Here is a 16,634-nt window from a genome sequence, read left to right as displayed (position 1 = left end):
TGATTTGACTCGCAACGCCTGACCCATTTCCTGATACCAAAACACCTACCAACTCCCTCAGAATTGTGATTCACTTCGTCGCTTGACGACGCTTCAATAGTAGTTCCCATCCAACACAGCCTATGTTTATCCTTCACTCTCCAATCGCCAACACCCCATCTTTCCTTCCACCTTTCCCCTTCCTTCTGCATCCACCTCCTCCTTCGCCCAGCCCACCATCTTCATCACTATCTACCCCTCCCCCATTCAACAACCACACCATGGCACCCAAGACTCTTTCTCAGCGCGACATCGAGGTGATGGCCTTTGCTTTCCAAAGCCTGAAAACTCCTCCCGAGGTTAGTAACATCACTTTTCATCCAAGGAAGAAAGTGGTTAGAACTGATTTGACGTGCGCAGATTGACTACGACAAGCTTGCTGAGAAGGCCGGCTACAAGAACGGAGCATCTGCTCGCGCCTGCTTCAAGGACATCAAGAAGAAGATGTTTGTCAATGACGATGGCGATGGTGAGTTTTTGTGGTTGCGCCTTCCTGATGTTTCTGGCGTCGTAATGCCGATGCCCTTTCTTTGAATTCCCGATCAATTGCACCTTCCCAGAATGCACTTTCCTATTTCGTTCTGTGTTTTCTCTTCATCTTCATTTCTCACTCCATCACATATCCTCCTCCCACTCACCTGCATCAAACTCTTTCTGCGTTTCATCATTCATCACCTACCATTGATCATACTTCATCATCACTTCTCCCATCATCGAGCTAACATATCACAACAGCTGGCCCCGCCGTCTCCAAGAAACGCACTCCCGCCAAGTCCAACAAGCGCAAGCAGCCTACCCCCGACGACTCCTCACCTACCCTCGCCGGCTCAAGCCCTCCTCCCGAGCTCCAAACCCCCATGAAGAAGATCAAGAGCACCACCCCCAAGCGCAAGACCAAGGCCAAACAGTCACTCACTCCCGAAACCGAAGAGACCGACGAAGACAGAATCAACGCCAAAGCCATCGCTGCCGGTAGAGCTAGATATGTCGCCGACAAGCTCGCCGCTGAAGTCAAGGTCAAGGTCGAGCATCCTAGCCATGACGAGGAGGAGCTTGATGAGGAGAACATGGGCATGAACGTTGATTCTGGAGAAGATGAGGGTCTGACTGCCGTCGAGTTGATCGAGAAGGAGGTCTTTGGCGAGGGCGTTGAGGCTTGATCAACACTTTTTACAGATGGTATGAAGTAACGAGACCAAGGAGTGATGAGACTTTTCATGCGAGAGGATAGGAATGGGTGTATACATGGTAGTGCAAGTAAGAAGAGGATAACGGCGGTTTGAGAATTTATTCTTTTCGAAATGCACACTTACGAAAAACACCTTTCTTGCGGTTTCCAACATGATCTGAATCTTTGTCCTACACGTATAAATCTAGAAAGAGCAAGCGGCGCTTTGTATCCCGTAACCCGCATTTCGAGCGCGTCATAAGGAAGGAAGCAAGGTCTTTCGCAATGCACCTCCTACTTTTGGATGCCATCAGGAGCTCCAAAAACTTGGATGACCAGCTGTTTCTTGTTGACTAGAATTACGTCAGCAAACCACTCTTCGTGCTCAATCAGAACAAAACTTACTCTTTCCCATGGCGTTTCTCGGAATACTGTCAGCCAATTTCAAGTCTTGAGGAATCTTGAACGGCGCCAACCTATCCTTCAATCCTCTTCTCAAATCCATGGGTCCAAATGCTTTTCCACCCTTTCCGGCAGTCCTGCCTTGTTCGCTCAACACAACCACCGCAGCGACTTTTTGACCCCACGTCTCGGACGGTAAGCCTACTACTGCACATTCGGCGATTGCAGGTATCGAGAGCATTTCTCTTTCAACCTCGAGTGCTGACACCTTTTCACCTCCTACTTTGATGATGTCGGCGGAGAGACGACCGAGAATGAAGTACATGGGTCCTTGTGCCCATTCGCCAGAAGCTCCTTTTCCAGCAGAAGGAACGTTTCTCCTCACAGCCACATCGCCGGTCTTGAAGAATCCATCTTCGGTGAATTCTTTGGCTGTAGCTGTGGGATTGTTCCAGTACTCCTTGAAGATTGTGGGTCCGCGTAATTGAATCTCTCCACTACGTTCTTTGCCATTTGTATCGAGTTCTTCGCCGGGTTGAATGATTTCTTTCGTGTCCAAGTCGACGAGACGGGCTTCTACTGATGGGAGAGGCCAGCCTACGCTTCCGTCTACGCGATCTTCATTTGCTAGACCGCAGGAAAGTGCCATGCCTACTTCTGTCATGCCGTAGCGTTCGAGCAGGACATTGCCATTGCTCAATTCCGTCCAAGCTTGCTTTGTAGGTGTTGGTAGAGCAGCCGAGCCACTGATATTCAAGCGCATGTTCTTTGGGTCCAAGGCCTCTTTTGTCGCAGCTTGTAGCTCCGGACTAAGTGTCTTGTGGGACTGTAGCAGTCTGTTGTAGATTGTAGGGACCACGGTGAAGAAGGTTATGGGCTTTTTCGATGGGGTATTCTCCAGGAAAGGGGCGGCGAGACGGGACCAGACGGAGTCGACGGTAAAGGGGAAGAGGAACTCAATAGTACTGCCGGCGAGTAGTGGTGTTAGAAGGGCGTTGACAGTGCCGTGGATATGATGGAGAGGCAGGACGTGGAGGAAGTGGTCATTAGGCGAGTAGTGCCATGCTTCGGAGAGGGATTTCGCTTGTGCCATCAAGGTGGATTGTGGCAGGAGCACTCCTTTCTACTATACGTCAGTGTTTCCCTACATGACGGCTTTCAAGACACTTACAGGTCTGTTGGTGGTTCCGCTTGTATACAGCATCATGCCGCCCTTTTCCTCTTTCATGTCCTCGAGAACCACGTCTTCCGTCACCTTGATGCCTTCCATAATCTTCTCCCATTGTGACAGTATAGGCTTGTTCTCTAACTCGCCAGACAGGACATCATCAGCTTTGGTCGCGAATTTGGATGAAGCTGCCAGCATGCAGGCACCACTCTGATCAAGGATGTATCTCAATTCTCCGGAAGGAAATGCTGGCGACAACGGTACGGCGATGGCATTGGTACCTAGGATTGCGAGTAGCGTCACTGTTCACCGCATACCTTAGCAACTGCGTGGACCGTACAGCAAGGAAATGAGAAGCCAAGGAGATGATAGACAAGGAAATCAGAGCAAAGCGCACCTACATAGTCATAGCTGTTCTCGACCAAGAAAGCGACACGCTCGCCTTGCAAAGCTTCAGCATCTCTGCCGGAATCATTCGCAAGTCGTTGTTTGGCAGCAGCCACGTCTCTTAACAGCGAACCATAGCTGAATCGACGGCCCGAGAGTGAGTGTATCACGGCAGTACTTTCCGGATCATGCGACTTGATGGCTTCAAACAGGCGTGTGCGTGGCAGAGCAGCTAGGCCAGTCGTCGTGATGCTTCTGCTACCTGCAAGACGGTGGGAAGCTATCGGCGATACATACCGGCGTGAGATCAGCCTGGAGATACTGGTGAGCAACGGCATTCCAACTAATAGATGCGCATAGCAAAACTCCAATGCCGTGTGTCTGATCAAAGTCGTCGCATGTTCAACTATTTTGCTTTGCAGGAGCTTTGACTTTCTCGACACGCACCTTCTTTCGGATTTGTCGGCTTTAGTAAAACAGTCGCCTCTCGGACCGATAGTGTGCATGAATTCCACCTTGCTGTAACATCAACTCGAACTGCAATCCTCGCTTGTGACTCCAGAGCCCAGAGCTCCTCAGACAGGGTAACTAGACTTCTGTCATTGGACTCTTCATATTGCGTGCGTGGGGGATTCAGCATGGTGTTCGATCTAACCGTCCGCGCTTCCCGCTCAGCAACAAGACATGGTCAAGAATGTTCAAGTCTCCTAAGGGGGAACGAATGATCGCATTCCAGGTCAAAGACGATCAACAGTAGCAATTCGTTTTCGTTTAGCAGTCGCTCAATGAGATGCACTATGAATTGACAACGGCCTGTTCTCGTAATAGCACGGACGATGGACTAGATGTATTACTCATGCATCCACGAGCAAGATGCCAACTGACTTCCAAGTTACGCCGAACACTGTGTCCAAGGTTACGTCGAACATGGCTCGCTGATACTACTGTTCTGGTGATACGCTCTGCAATGCATACGAGAACGTCAACAAACCATGGTCCGCGTCAAAGCATGACCATAGAGATGACAAAGTACTCTGTTACTTCGTCTATCAGACTGACGTATAAACTAAGCGTAGGCACGGAGAATTCATGCCAGAACTGGGCTCCCAATCTGCCCGGGCTCTTTGTAAACAGCTATCACAAACGAGATGTTCTTCGGCGTATAAAAAGCCGTCTAGAGAAAGGAGGGGGGACTACACCCTCTCCATCCATCGTTGAAGATATGCTGTTTATTGATAGGCGATGCGATGTCAAATCTACGTTCAGAGATCTCGGTCCCTGTGCGAGTTTTCTTCATGACCTCAAAATCATCGGCCTTTCTGACCGTTATGCTCCACACCATATCCGATGGTAATTGCTATGTTCACCCTTGAGCCCTGACATAGCAGCAAACTCTATGATTTGATCAGTGTGTAATTGGAATGCTGAACGAACAAAGGCCCGACTTCCTCATATCAACGATTATCTTTTGCATCAGTGTGCCAACGTTCTGATCTCGAAATGGCTTGGAAGACAAAACTCTATGCATCGAGAGACCCAGACCCAGAACGGTCTTGATCGACTTCCAGATATAAGTACGAGGATGTTGAATAACTGAGGATGCTCAACTTTGTCATTGAAGTCGATTGCCTTCATTCCGAACACATACTAACATCTTCTCAAGCCTTCTACCATCTCTCAGAAATCAGGATAATCAACCATGGGGTATTTCTCGAGAGGAACTTGGGCGAAGGATGAGGATCGTATGCTTGGGCTCCTCGTCAGCACACTTGGTCCACAGTCCTGGCTCGAGATCTCCACCTCGATGGGAACAAGAACCGCGAAACAATGCCGTGAGAGATACCACAACTTCCTCAAGCCAGATCTCGTCCATACTCCCATCACCATAGATGAGGCAAAGATCATTGTTGTCATGGTCGCACAACATGGTCGACGTTGGGCAATGATTACCAAGTCTTTGAAAGGTCGCAGCGAAAATGCGGTGAAGAACTGGTGGTATAGTTATGCTCATCGCCAACGTCGGATTACCAGAGGCAACACTCGCCTTGAGTCTGAACGTCAGATGTTAGAAGATACCGATCAGGCGGTCAAATCACAACCCACCAAAAACAAGACGACCCAGTCCACCCATTCTCAGATCACTCCTCAGCACATGCACGGCCACATATATTACCACAACTGGTCATCTAAGCCCACCAAAGTCAAGCATCATACCCCTGGCTTACTCAGCACCGACAAAAAAGATCACACATCAACTTCAATCCCCAAACTTGATCCATCAACCAGAATCCTACCACCCATCGCTGGTTTGCAGGTACAAAACCTGGACCAGTTCAAGATTGAGCTCAAGGCTTCCTTACAGCGGACGCGAAGACCGGCCGTTCAACAGATGTCGCCTGTCCTGCAGTCATCTCCTGTGCTGTACACGTCGCCTTCACACCACGGATCAGTCGCTTCTCCATCCGGCCCGCCATCGATCTTCGTGACAACCCCATGCCATGGTGGCCTGCCTGGTGAGCGAGTGTACTCTCATTTGGTTAACCAAGACCGCTCTTTGCAGTCAATTCAAGATAGGAGCCTGGGGTACGTCGACCGTGGATCTCGAAGCGCTCACCACGCGTCGACACAGATGATGATGCGGCAAGACATGCGCTCACGGGAGAATATTCAGACATCATCCGGAGGAATGGCATGCGTTTCTCGATATTGACATGGCAAACGGCTGCTCGTCTTGGACTTGAGGTTTCTGCTTGTAAAGGGGGAAAGGATAGCAGGCGTTTGGCGTATGGAACGAACGGTTGTGTATGTGTTGCGTCGGCTTTAACACGGAGTTCTGGCTGGTATGTCCGATATGAGCGGAAGGAGGGGTTCAACATCATTGCACATAAATGAGACCCTCGCAGGCAGTAATATCATCTCAATTTAATCCTGTATTCATTCAGTAAACCATGTCTTCTTCATCTGATCGCAAAGTCATCTTCGTCACCGGTGCCAACACTGGTCTAGGACTCGAAATCATCAAAGCTCTGTGCAAATCCACCACCGCCTACCACATCTTCCTAGGCAGCCGCGACCCAGTCAAAGGCGAAGAAGCAGCGAAACAGGTCCAACAGGAACTCCCCTCCACACAATCAACCATCCAAGTCATCCAAACCGATCTCTCCTCCGATGACTCTCTCGAAAAAGCAATCGAGACAATCTCCTCCACCACAGGACACCTCGACATCCTCATCAACAACGCAGGCGCCAGTTTCGACGGTCAAATCAAATCCAACAAGATGAGTATTCGAGAAGCTTGGAATGGCTCTTGGGACACCAATGTCAGCGGCACTCAAGTGTTGACCACACTTGCCATCCCCCTGTTGCTCAAATCCTCAAATCCACGTCTTTTGTTCATGACAAGCGGTACTTCATCTCTAATTGAAACGGACAAATTTGGTCATCCTGCTATGGCGAGGATAAACGCTAGTCCGGAAAAGGGGTGGCCGAAGGACAAGGGGTTGAATCCTATTGTGTCGTATAGGAGTACAAAGACTGGGTTGAATATGTTGATGAGGGATTGGTGTCGTGTGTTGAAGAATGATGGTGTCAAGGTGTGGGCTATTTCGCCTGGGTTCTTGGCTACTGGGCTTGGTGGTGTGGGACCGGAGATATTGAAGAAGGTATGTGTGATTGAGATTTGTCGTGCAGGAACCAAGCTGACATAATGCACAGATGGGCGCTCTCGATCCCTCGGTCGGCGGAGGCTTTACTGTCGATGTGGTAGAGGGCAAGTATGACGAGCATGTCGGCAAGGTGATCAGAAAAGACATGGTACAGCCTTGGTGATCGATGGAAAGAGGAAAGGAAGATAGTGTTTTGATCTGACTACTTCGAATCCCAACCCCAAGCTCTTTTGATGGCATCTCCAACAGTCTCTCTACCACGTTCTTTTCTACCTTCTCTTGTCTTCTTCTCTGCTTCAAAGTGATCATGAACGACAGCGGCGTACTCAGCATTGGCTCTTGCTTCACCAGCCATGAGTTGAATCTCAATCTCACGTTCAGCAGGAGTCTTGTCGGCCAGAGATTGTTCCAAAGCTTTGCGCTTCTCTCCTGCGTACATGTCTAGACCTTCTCTTTGTGTTTGTGTTGAAGCAGCTTGAGCGGCGGCGGCTGGTTGCTGAGTACCCAATGCCTCTGCAGTTGATGTACTTGTGATGAGTGGCTTGAAGTCCGGTTTGGGCAGCTGGTTCGCCTCTGCCTCTTTCATAGCCTTCTCGCGGTCCAGCATCTCGTGATACAATTTGTCGGCATGCATTTGAATGCGTTCTTCCTCATCAGCAGTACGCTGCATACTCAAGTATCCCAACGCCTTCAAGAAGCGACTCTGCATTGTGTAGCATCGATTGAACGAGCGCGTCTGCTCCTTGCAAAGCATGAATTTCGCTGCGATACCACCACTCTCGAAACATTCATGCTCAGCCCATTGTTCCAGTGCGCAATTCTCGAGTGCTGCTCTGCCAATACGTGCTTTGCGATCATTGTATGTGTCGATGACGTCGGCTAGTCGTTCGTTTTCGCTGCGACCGGCTTGTTCGATTTGTTCTTGCGGACGGTAATTCTTCCAGAGATGCGCATATCTGCCATCTTGATACAATGATTGCGATGGCACTTCGTTCTCATTCTTCGGTGCTTGTGCGGGTTCTTGCGGTTCGTCGGGGATGCCGACTTGCGAGCGATATGATGGTGTGTCTTGCGGTAAATGTGTGGGTTGTTGCTGCTGTTGCTGTTGTCGCGTCTTCGACTCGCTGTTCAGAAAGTCTCGTAGCGAGGGGTCCAAGCTGTCCACCGCGCCCTTGGTGTCGATATTGCTGTTGTTTCCCCAGAACCAGCCCATTTTTGTGTGATGATATTGATGATCGAGAATGTTCAATGCCTTGCGGAGGTTTACTGCGGCCTGCGTTCAAGCTGATTGGCCAACGGCTTTTGCCGCGTTTTTGCGGACTGCGCTTTCCCCACTCGAACGTCCGCCTGACCTCTTGTCTTCCTTATCAACACGCTCAACTGACGGAATGGGTTCACCAAGAATGAAAGAATGAAAGAATGCCCAAATCTCTCAAACGAAAGAGATTCACTTATCAACTTCTTGATTACTGTGGTATATCTGCATCCACATCTTGAGGAACAATCGGAACAAGCATCTTGGAAACACAAATGACATTCAAATGCTACATAAGCGACCCCCAACAAGCCTTCTGAACGAGTGACAGAATGCTAGTTGAAAGATCAAGAAGAAACTGTCTGAAAGAGTGACAAGAAAGTTACAAATGTCCAAAAACACAACATCTCAGAAACGAATGTAGGGGTTTTGCTGCCGTCTCTTCATAGTCGGGAGTTGAGAGCCCAACTTACTCGGTATCCAAGCAAAGGTTCCTGCCCTTTACGAAGCTTTGTAGGTGGAGTTAATGGCACCGAACTTGACGTTGCTGAAGGTAACGGCAGCGTTGGCTTGCTGGGACTCGACATCGCTAGGCTTGCCCGAGGTGGTGGCACAAGTACCGCGAGCAGCACCAACCTTGTTGGATCCAACGGGGTAGGTAGAGTCGAGCCAGAGCATGTTGGCAGTGTGGTCATCCCAGACAGAGAAGACAAGAGCCATACCAGCATCGAGGTCCTTACCGAAGGCAGCAAGACCACCCTTCTCAGAGAACTCGTCGGGGTCACCAGTAACCTTCTTCTGTTCCTTGCAGAACTTGTCGGTGATCTGGTTGGTCTTTGTGATTCCGGGGATGTTGGTGTCGGCTTGCTGGATGACCTTGCCGTTCTGAACGTAGATACGGCGGATGGCAGTGAGAGTACCAGTGGCAGTATTGTCAGAAGTCAAAAATTGCGTTACCACACTCATCTTAGACTTAGAGTCAACAGTCTTGCCAGGTCCGAAAAAGTTGGGTGCACCGAATCTGTAGGGGTTGAGATCGCATCCATCCTTGTCGCAGTAGCCGTCGTAGCGGGACTCGCCAGAACCGCAGGTAGTGTTGCCAGTGCAAGGGCCGTTGGTGGAGCAAGCATGAGGAGTAAGAGCAGTGGAGATGGAGTTCTATGGTGAGTGTCAGTAAGGATCGAAAAAAAGAAGAAAAAGGAAAAGATAAAAGGAGAGAAAAAAGAATTGAGAAATTGTAACTTACAGCCTCCCAGATATCCATCTCGGCACAGCAGGAGCCGGTGTTTCCTTCTCCGGAGTTGGCGTCACCGTTCGATGGCTTCCACCCTTCGACGTTGGCCTGTAAAGCGAGTTAGTAGTCTTTCTGGAAGCGACCAGTACGTATTGACACACCTTTCCGGCGATGAACTTGAGGTCTCTGGGGCACTGAGCATCACAGTAACCGGTACCAAGCTTGGCACCAGCCTTGTTGGTTGGGTACTTGGCAAGACCACCATCGGCGTCCATCTTGACAAAGTACAAGGCACCGTTGATACCGCAGCCTGAGAGATGATCAGTATGTACCAGCGAGACACTGACCAGAACAAGAGCTTACCAAGTCCAGACACATCAACATCGAAAGTGAACTCTTGGTTCTTCAGCTTGAACAACTCGTACTTGTCGCCGTTGATGAGGTAGACACGAGATCCGATGTTGCTGCCTTGCTTGAGCTTCAGGCTGACAGAGTTGCCGCTGGCTTGGATACCGTAGGTTCCAGTGTAGTCTGGAAGAGAACAATCAGTACGTGTTTCTCGAGCAAGAAGTTGACGGCCACTCACCTGCTCCATCCAAAGCACAGTTGGCAGCACATGCTACATTGTTGGGACACAGCGACGCGTCGAAAGTGTTGCCAGTGTAGCAGTTGGTGTATCCACTGGTAGAGTGGAGCCAGCGCCAGTTGGCATCGAGCACAATGTTGGTGTTGACAGTTGTGCAAGTTCCTCCGGTTGTGCAGCGTTGGTAGCTCATGGGAGGGTGGTTCTCAGCAGTCGAGGTGCCAGCCTGCTGACCCAGGACTCCATGGCCGAGAGCCAGGATGGTTGCCAAAGTAGAGGCAGAGATCATTTTGATCGGAATGAGAGAGTCTGATGGTGGAAGAAGAGAGTTGAGAAGCTGTCTGATCTGGTTGTTTCAGAGCGAAAGGTCTTCCATATTTATATTCGAATGCTGACACTCGACATGCATCGCGTCGCCTGCCTTCTCCCCGAAGAGGCCATTACCAGACGGTCTCTCTACCAATGCGCTGCTAACAGTGATCCAGTCGAAACAGAGATGGACATGGAGCCCAAGGTTCCCTTTGCGCAGACCTGCATACCTGCACGTTGCTCGCTTGCAACGTTCGAGAGGGCAGAAGATGGAACATGACAGCTGACTATGCTTTCCAAGGTGTCGTTTCGTATTCAATCTATTCGAGAATTTATCCGTGTCGGCTGTAAGAGGTAAAGAAGGATCAGAGAAGGTAGTAAAATTAAGGCCTTGCATAAGCTTCCCCTCGTTTTGCGTCCCGCCCCGCACCCATGCACCCCAGAGATCTTGGGCGCCAACATGGAGTTGAAGTGGGATTAATCTCCGGTTCAAAGTACATGGAGACATTGTCCGGTTGTCTCTTCCTCTCGCGGATTCTATACCGATTCAGACTATCGCCATTCGAGGCATATGGTCGAATATATTGGCGGGCCGAGGCTCCGATGGAAGGCCATCATATGGACAATCACCTTCTTAGCTTGCAGATTTCAAGCCATGATACATTACTTACGTCCTTAACATTTAGAGAAAGGCTCGCTTGACCCATGGTCCTTCGATGGCTGGCGAAGTGACGTTCTAGTCCATCTCGAGTGGGTGAGCGGGCCGGCTCGCCATTAGCATCACTATGGGGAAGGAAGCTATACTATTGCTCACAAGTCTAGACGATCATTCATGAGCCTCACTCGAGGTCAAGTTCTTCCGGCCGAGGCTTGCATAGGAATGCCCCTGCTTCTTACAACCGATCTGTTTCTCCGCCAATAATTTATGTGATAACACAGATTTCACGACACCAGCATACCGCCGTCGAACTTAGTAGCGAGCCCTAGGAACCGCAGACCATGTCATGTCCTGGTCAAGTATGAAACGTGGCTGCATATCACGTAACACTATGCCCATGCGGCCGTACCCGCAAACAAGTCATGCGAAGCCCTGCATTAATACCAAGAACTATGCTTAAATTGCTAGGGCGGGGTATGGGGTGTACCTGACAGGTTGTCGATCATCCAGACTTCTGCACTATAAGCCTCGCCTATTGTTCTTGCAAAGTCTTGGTCGAATCAGGGCTAGCCCCTGAGTGAGCAGGCTCGATCATTCGTGGTCATGATTTATGCATTCTAAAATTTTAGGAGGCAGTGCGGATCAGCACAGTAGAGATTTCCATCTGATCTCCGGATAAACACAGTACCAATCATGTTGACTATACGATATGACAGCACTACAGATCCGGCACTCCTACTCCTCTTCAACTTCGCGTCTGGTGACATGCGCTCGACCGAATGCACAATAATCTGAGAACAGTAGAGCCGTCATGGAAGCGACTGACCGAGGCAATCTCACTGGAAGTGGCTATGGTTCGTGAAGGACTGTGCATTTCTACTGCAAACTACTTGAAAGCCTCAAAAAGGCGAAAGCAAGGTAATGACTGCGGGGAGAAGAAAAGGTAGTGAATGATGGGCAATGATTGGCGGAAACGACAGACAGGCAAAACTCAATGCCAAGCGAATGTGTTGATGCACGAGGCTCTTGCCTTCGCCACCTCCTCGAGCTCTCTTCATTCATGCTCGAGATAAATTGTTTAGACATAGAGAGCGGGGTTTGCGTTTCTGAGTAGTTGCTCGAAGTAGGCCTGGAACCAAGTACCAGCTTCAGGGGCAGGCTTGAGAGCATCTGCATATCCACAGTGGGCGTCATATCTGGCAGCAGAAGTGTCCGAAGTTCCGTCTGATTCACCACCTGGCTTGACCCAGACAAAGGCATCCACAAGCGCATCTCCGGTGTTTGTAGTTGGGCGGACACCAAAGCCAGTGCCAATGACGTTGCACCAGTCACCTTGCTGCAATTGAGCAGTAGGCTGAACGCCTGAACGGCCTTGGTCGACAATGAAGTGTGCTGGGAAGCCTTGGGCGGTGAGAAGAGGAGCAATAGCGTTGATGTAGTGCTTCTCGTCGTAGTTGGGATTGCTCTCGGTGTAAACGGGCTTGCTGGCAAGATCGAAACCGTTGTAGTTGGAGACGTCAGTGACGAGACCACGAAGAGCCTTTGGCTTGCCTGCGCCTGCGTAGACACTTGCAAAGAGATCAGCGGCAGGTCCAATGTTGGCGGGCCATCCGAGCCATCCGCTGTGAGCACCGTCGATGTACATGGAGACATTGTCGAAGTTCAAGGTCTTGAGGGCATACTCAACACCACTGATGTAGGTATCGTGGGCTTCTTGACACTTGGCCACTCCCAGATTGGTAACGAGATTACCGAGACTGTCAGGCTCGATGAGGAGAACAATCTTGGTCTTGGAGTGTTTCTTGACAATGGCTGCGATTGAATCGACGTATGCCTTGTACTTGGTGAGACCATCGTTTGCGACAGTCAGTTCACCGTTGGAAGCCAGAGCAGCGCAATCACGGTTGGGAAGATCGTAGACGACGAAGCCACCAATGATTTCGGGACTGGCTCCAGCAGCGTTCTGCTTTTCGATGTCGGTCAGGTAGGTATCCATGGTGGGTACTTTGGCAGCAGTGTCACTTGATTGGATGTCAGTATCTGTCAATGTTGTTATCTTGACACAAAAACTTACAGCCAGACAAAGGTTCCAATCTTTGCAACTGCACTAGCTTTTGGCTTTAGACTGGCTGGAAGAGAAGGAATGGCGGCGGCAATCTCAGACGCGTAGAAAGGGTTTGCGTAGAGCTGTCTGCCAGCAAAGAAATTTCCAGCGGCATTGGTAGCACCAGCAGCTGAGGTGGTAGGTGATGTAGCAGTAGAGGTGCGAGACGTAATCAAGGTTGTGCCTGCACCAGAAGTAGTCGTGGTGGGTCGGGCAGAGGTTGTGACAGGCTTTGTCGAGGTCGAGGTCGATGTCGGTCCAGCTGCGCCAGAGACACACTGGAAGTAGTCTGGGGTATGTCAGTACTAAGACTTGAGTATCATCCATCAAATCCACGCACAAGGGTTGACACTTGAACAGGCCAATCCTGCATCACAAGAGCCGGAGCCTGACCAGTTGGTGCCGCCGCACTGTCCCCATTCGGAGATGGCAAGAGCAGAGGGAATCAGTGCAAGCAAGAGAGCGGGGATCATCTTTGCAAACTGTGAAGAAGATTATGGTTCCTTTGAGTTGACCTACCTGTGTTCCATGGGCTTTTATATCAATGCCGGCTATCGATCGAACACGTGGAATGGCGCGATGCTGTAGGGTGTGTATAATCCCAAGCGAGATAATCTAGACTTCGCCAACGTAGTCTCGGAAGGATACTCAATCCGCGTCCAGACTTGAACGTTGTGACTCCATGCACATGAGATGAATGTCAGGTTTGATTATCTTGGCTTCCAGTCCATTTAGCCGCTGGCGGGTGCTTGCAGATGTGTCAAGACATGCTTCCATGACCCCTGACAGAAAGCCACTTTCGTCCCTTGCAAGTTCCACAGGTGTGCATACTTGACTTGAGTATGGCACTAGGAAAATTTAATGCATGATCCACAGGGCGTGTCCTGGTGGATGAACGGTGGATGCGTGCAACAAGGTCGGTTAAGCATCGCAACTCTTGATTCGGACTTAGGCTGTAGACGATAACGAGGTTGATGAAGCTTAGATGTCGACATGCAGGAGGTCTATCATCCAGAGTTTATGAAGATGCGGGGTGTGAGGGAAGTGAGGTCGAAATTGGAAAGAGGGCATACCAGCGGGTAGACTTCGGGACGTGTGCCTGCCGGCTCAGAACGGGCAAGATTGATTGAGACACCTCTCCTCGATTATCTCCCACGAATTGCAGTATGCAAGTGTTGCTCTGCCATGCGCCAGCTGACCTCGTAGTATTCGGAGAGAATGGAACCTCGGCCTAAGCCAAGTATTTGCCAGCTGACAAGGCGCTGCGCCATCGCATTGACCGACGGCACCAGATCGACCATCAAGTCAGAATCATCGCCTCGCCTCTACTAGCATGACCTTCACGAATTGAGAAAACGTATAAGAGGTCAAGAGAGGGGTACGCAAGCCTGTATCGATGGGGACGACGTCGCGACGGGCCGTCATGCCGATGTATACCACGGCTAGACCGCTCGAGCAATATCTCGTAGCCTGAGATGAATGCGAGAGCATGCCACATTTCGTCACTCGAGAGGCGCAAACTACGACGCATACTGTCTTCAGGTTGATCGGATCTGAAGTCGTGACAAGAAGCGTCACGGTTCGTGGACTCTGGCAGGTATGAGCAAACAACTACTCTCCACCAAGCTCAATCTGTGCATCATTCATACGTTCGGATTATGAAGGCAAGTTTTCTGGGCCGATGAAGTTGCTTGAGGCAAACAATATTTCTGCTTCCTCAAGAATGGGTATGTAAACTCGGTACCAATGTTAAACCTCTGCCAGTTCCTTCTCTTCCTTCACAACTTTCGGGCCTTCAATCTTCTTGATCTTTCTTCCTTCCCACCAACACATCACTCCACTGAACATACTGACTCCACATCCAAGCCCAATGAACAAGCCAGCTCCCCAGGTCGGTCGCTCAATCCTGTTGTAATGCCACATCATGAATGCCATGCCGACTTGGAATAGCGTGTTCAACACCATCATCCATACCACAAAGTCCATCTTCCAAGATGCTGTAGGAGGCGCGCTTTCTCCTGAGAAAGTCTTGCGTCGGATCAATGCCGGGTTCACCCCCTCCTCTCCTTGATCCATCAGATCGTTCTCTTGCAGGCGAAACCAGCTCACATTTCTTGCTGCTAAGCGCCTGATCGCTCTTGTGCTTCTTTCAGTGTTACGCCCAAAACGCCATACACACAGCCACCAGAGGTCTCTGAATCTCCACGGCGCAAGCCCCCAAGCCGTCAAACAGAAGAGTGCATTCAAGATTTGTGAGTCAATCTCAATCCAGATCTTGCGAGGTGAGGAGTTTGCATCACCACCATCGGGATGGTTCATGGCGGGTGCGGCTTTGAGGATGAGGAAGAAGAGCATGGCACCCCAAGCCACGACGTTCAAACCGTACATGGTGATGAGGAGGCCAGTGGGTGTTTTGAAGAAGCGCCAGAAAGCAGCGAGTCCAGTGACGATCGTTTGCTTCCATGTTTTGGGTGTTTCCGGATCCGATGTAGAGTGGTCAGAGCTCTGTATCATTGGTTCCCAAGACTTTTTGTCGGTATTGCTCTCTGCAGTCAAGGACGGTATGGGTGAGATGTTGGGTAATGTCGTTGCTCGCTTGTAGTCGCCAGGTCTCGGTGATGCAAGCCTCGTCGCAAGATGACCATCCACGTCGAAATCGATGTTGTTCTTTCGCAAGTCGGTAAGATTGGGGGCGTGTGCGATGGCTGTTCCTGTCGCAGCCCACATGCCTGGCTGAGGATCATAGCTGAGAATCTTATTTGTAGTGCTGACCGACGCTGCACGTATCCGTTCAATCTGCAATGGCAGAGAAGGCCGTCGAGGTAATGCTCCAGGTTGTGGTGATGATTGTACCATGACAGCGATGTTGTTGTGGATATGTTGAAGAGAGAGGCTACTCCAAGAAAGAGCGAGACGCCTATCTATTTACACGCCGAAAACTGCAGGCACGACGTTGAAATGCTGAATAGCCAAGACAGGGCGCGCGTACGGAAAGATCAATCATCAGACATGATGGATGAGAACCTAGAACGAGCTGAGGGGAACTTAAGCTTAATCGCATGCGCCTCCAAACATTGGAAACGCGATACGCTGAATACGGAATACGGAATACGGTCTCGGGCCATTCTCAAGTGAATCATGTTTTCTGACAGCCCAAACTCACCCCGTAGAACGTCATACTGTATTCAAATCGTCACGAATGTGTATCTGCCTCGTTCTCGTGTTTGCAGGGACCCGAGGGCGAAAGAAAGGTTGTATAGAGCGTCTATGGACGATTGAACAGCCTGCGGTCATGACTATGGTCAGTATGGAGCCAATAGAGACGCGAAACTGCGTTACTTACTGCTCTCTGGCGGACACGGAGAAAGATCGCGCCTTTTGGGGGTTGTTGTAGAAAAGACGGAGGTGATCATCAAGTATCTCTGAGGGGCGAGTTTATCGACACGCGGGACTATTTCACGTGCCATGCTCGCTTGAAGGGCCAATTTAATTGTCCAGGTCGTCACAAATTGGTCTTCATCTTACACCTCGTCGAATTGAGGTAGCGAATGCATGGTCGCTTTGAAACAGTGTCGCTGGAGTAAACGCCTCGTGCCGTCAACACATGAGGATTCAGACCTGGACCGTGCGGGCTTGTCGATTCATGTGATAACTGGTATGAC

At 50.2% G+C, this 16,634-nt stretch overlaps 7 protein-coding genes across 7 annotated transcripts; 2 read left to right on the top strand and 5 right to left on the bottom strand.

Moving 5' to 3' along the window:
- Positions 1–275: 275 nt before the first annotated feature.
- On the top strand, positions 276–1,190 carry M438DRAFT_298040 (uncharacterized protein; the record flags this gene model as incomplete). The annotated part of the gene is made up of 3 exons (XM_029901971.1): positions 276–338; positions 400–508; positions 775–1,190. Coding segments are annotated over exons 1-3 (564 nt in total), but the record flags the coding sequence as incomplete, so codon positions are not given.
- Positions 1,168–3,596, bottom strand: M438DRAFT_365889 (acetyl-CoA synthetase-like protein). Its single transcript, XM_029907835.1, has 4 exons — positions 3,175–3,596; positions 2,781–3,079; positions 1,613–2,732; positions 1,168–1,560 (listed from the first exon to the last, which is right to left on the bottom strand). Exons 1-4 carry the CDS (start codon positions 3,500–3,502, stop codon positions 1,502–1,504), a joined length of 1,806 nt encoding a protein of 601 aa, XP_029760268.1. The 5' UTR covers positions 3,503–3,596; the 3' UTR covers positions 1,168–1,501.
- Positions 3,597–6,077: 2,481 nt separating this feature from the next.
- M438DRAFT_346149 (NAD(P)-binding protein) lies at positions 6,078–7,013 on the top strand. Its single transcript, XM_029905607.1, has 2 exons — positions 6,078–6,826; positions 6,879–7,013. Exons 1-2 carry the CDS (start codon positions 6,113–6,115, stop codon positions 6,990–6,992), a joined length of 828 nt encoding a protein of 275 aa, XP_029760267.1. The 5' UTR covers positions 6,078–6,112; the 3' UTR covers positions 6,993–7,013.
- Positions 6,696–8,042, bottom strand: M438DRAFT_406156 (uncharacterized protein; the record flags this gene model as incomplete). Its single annotated transcript, XM_029909822.1, has 1 exon — positions 6,696–8,042. One exon carries the CDS (start codon positions 8,040–8,042, stop codon positions 7,032–7,034), a length of 1,011 nt encoding a protein of 336 aa, XP_029760266.1. The 3' UTR covers positions 6,696–7,031.
- A 176-nt stretch (positions 8,043–8,218) lies between these two features.
- Positions 8,219–10,436, bottom strand: M438DRAFT_320007 (uncharacterized protein). The gene is made up of 5 exons (XM_029902856.1): positions 9,905–10,436; positions 9,682–9,849; positions 9,480–9,628; positions 9,331–9,426; positions 8,219–9,242 (listed from the first exon to the last, which is right to left on the bottom strand). Exons 1-5 carry the CDS (start codon positions 10,188–10,190, stop codon positions 8,586–8,588), a joined length of 1,356 nt encoding a protein of 451 aa, XP_029760265.1. The 5' UTR covers positions 10,191–10,436; the 3' UTR covers positions 8,219–8,585.
- Positions 10,437–11,946: 1,510 nt separating this feature from the next.
- Positions 11,947–13,082, bottom strand: M438DRAFT_274584 (glycoside hydrolase; the record flags this gene model as incomplete). Its single annotated transcript, XM_029900727.1, has 2 exons — positions 11,947–12,889; positions 12,943–13,082. Coding segments are annotated over 2 exons (1,083 nt in total), but the record flags the coding sequence as incomplete, so codon positions are not given.
- A 1,639-nt stretch (positions 13,083–14,721) lies between these two features.
- Positions 14,722–15,486, bottom strand: M438DRAFT_274379 (uncharacterized protein; the record flags this gene model as incomplete). The annotated part of the gene is made up of 1 exon (XM_029900708.1): positions 14,722–15,486. One exon carries the CDS (start codon positions 15,484–15,486, stop codon positions 14,722–14,724), a length of 765 nt encoding a protein of 254 aa, XP_029760263.1.
- Between the last annotated feature and the right edge of the window lie 1,148 nt (positions 15,487–16,634).

This window comes from Aureobasidium pullulans, assembly GCF_000721785.1.
Source record: "Aureobasidium pullulans EXF-150 unplaced genomic scaffold scaffold_10, whole genome shotgun sequence".
In the NCBI taxonomy this organism is placed as follows: Eukaryota; Fungi; Ascomycota; class Dothideomycetes; order Dothideales; family Saccotheciaceae; genus Aureobasidium; species Aureobasidium pullulans.
The sequence above is the reverse complement of the archived record's forward strand: the minus strand, read 5'-3'. Positions and strand labels throughout refer to the sequence as shown.

Bases quoted from the DNA above. Each gene is read 5' to 3' on its own strand.
- M438DRAFT_346149 (XM_029905607.1), top strand. From the start codon at position 6,113: ATGTCTTCTTCATCTGATCGCAAAGTCATCTTCGTCACCGGTGCCAAC. The intron at 6,827-6,878 runs GTATGTGTGATT...CATAATGCACAG, and splicing joins GACCGGAGATATTGAAGAAG to ATGGGCGCTCTCGATCCCTC.
- M438DRAFT_320007 (XM_029902856.1), bottom strand. From the start codon at position 10,190: ATGATCTCTGCCTCTACTTTGGCAACCATCCTGGCTCTCGGCCATGGA. The intron at 9,850-9,904 runs GTGAGTGGCCGT...GTTCTCTTCCAG, and splicing joins CTGTGCTTTGGATGGAGCAG to ACTACACTGGAACCTACGGT. The intron at 9,243-9,330 runs GTAAGTTACAAT...CACTCACCATAG, and splicing joins AGATGGATATCTGGGAGGCT to AACTCCATCTCCACTGCTCT.
- M438DRAFT_365889 (XM_029907835.1), bottom strand. From the start codon at position 3,502: ATGCCGTTGCTCACCAGTATCTCCAGGCTGATCTCACGCCGGTATGTA. The intron at 3,080-3,174 runs GTGCGCTTTGCT...TGCGGTGAACAG, and splicing joins GAACAGCTATGACTATGTAG to TGACGCTACTCGCAATCCTA. The intron at 2,733-2,780 runs GTAAGTGTCTTG...GACGTATAGTAG, and splicing joins GCGGAACCACCAACAGACCT to AAAGGAGTGCTCCTGCCACA.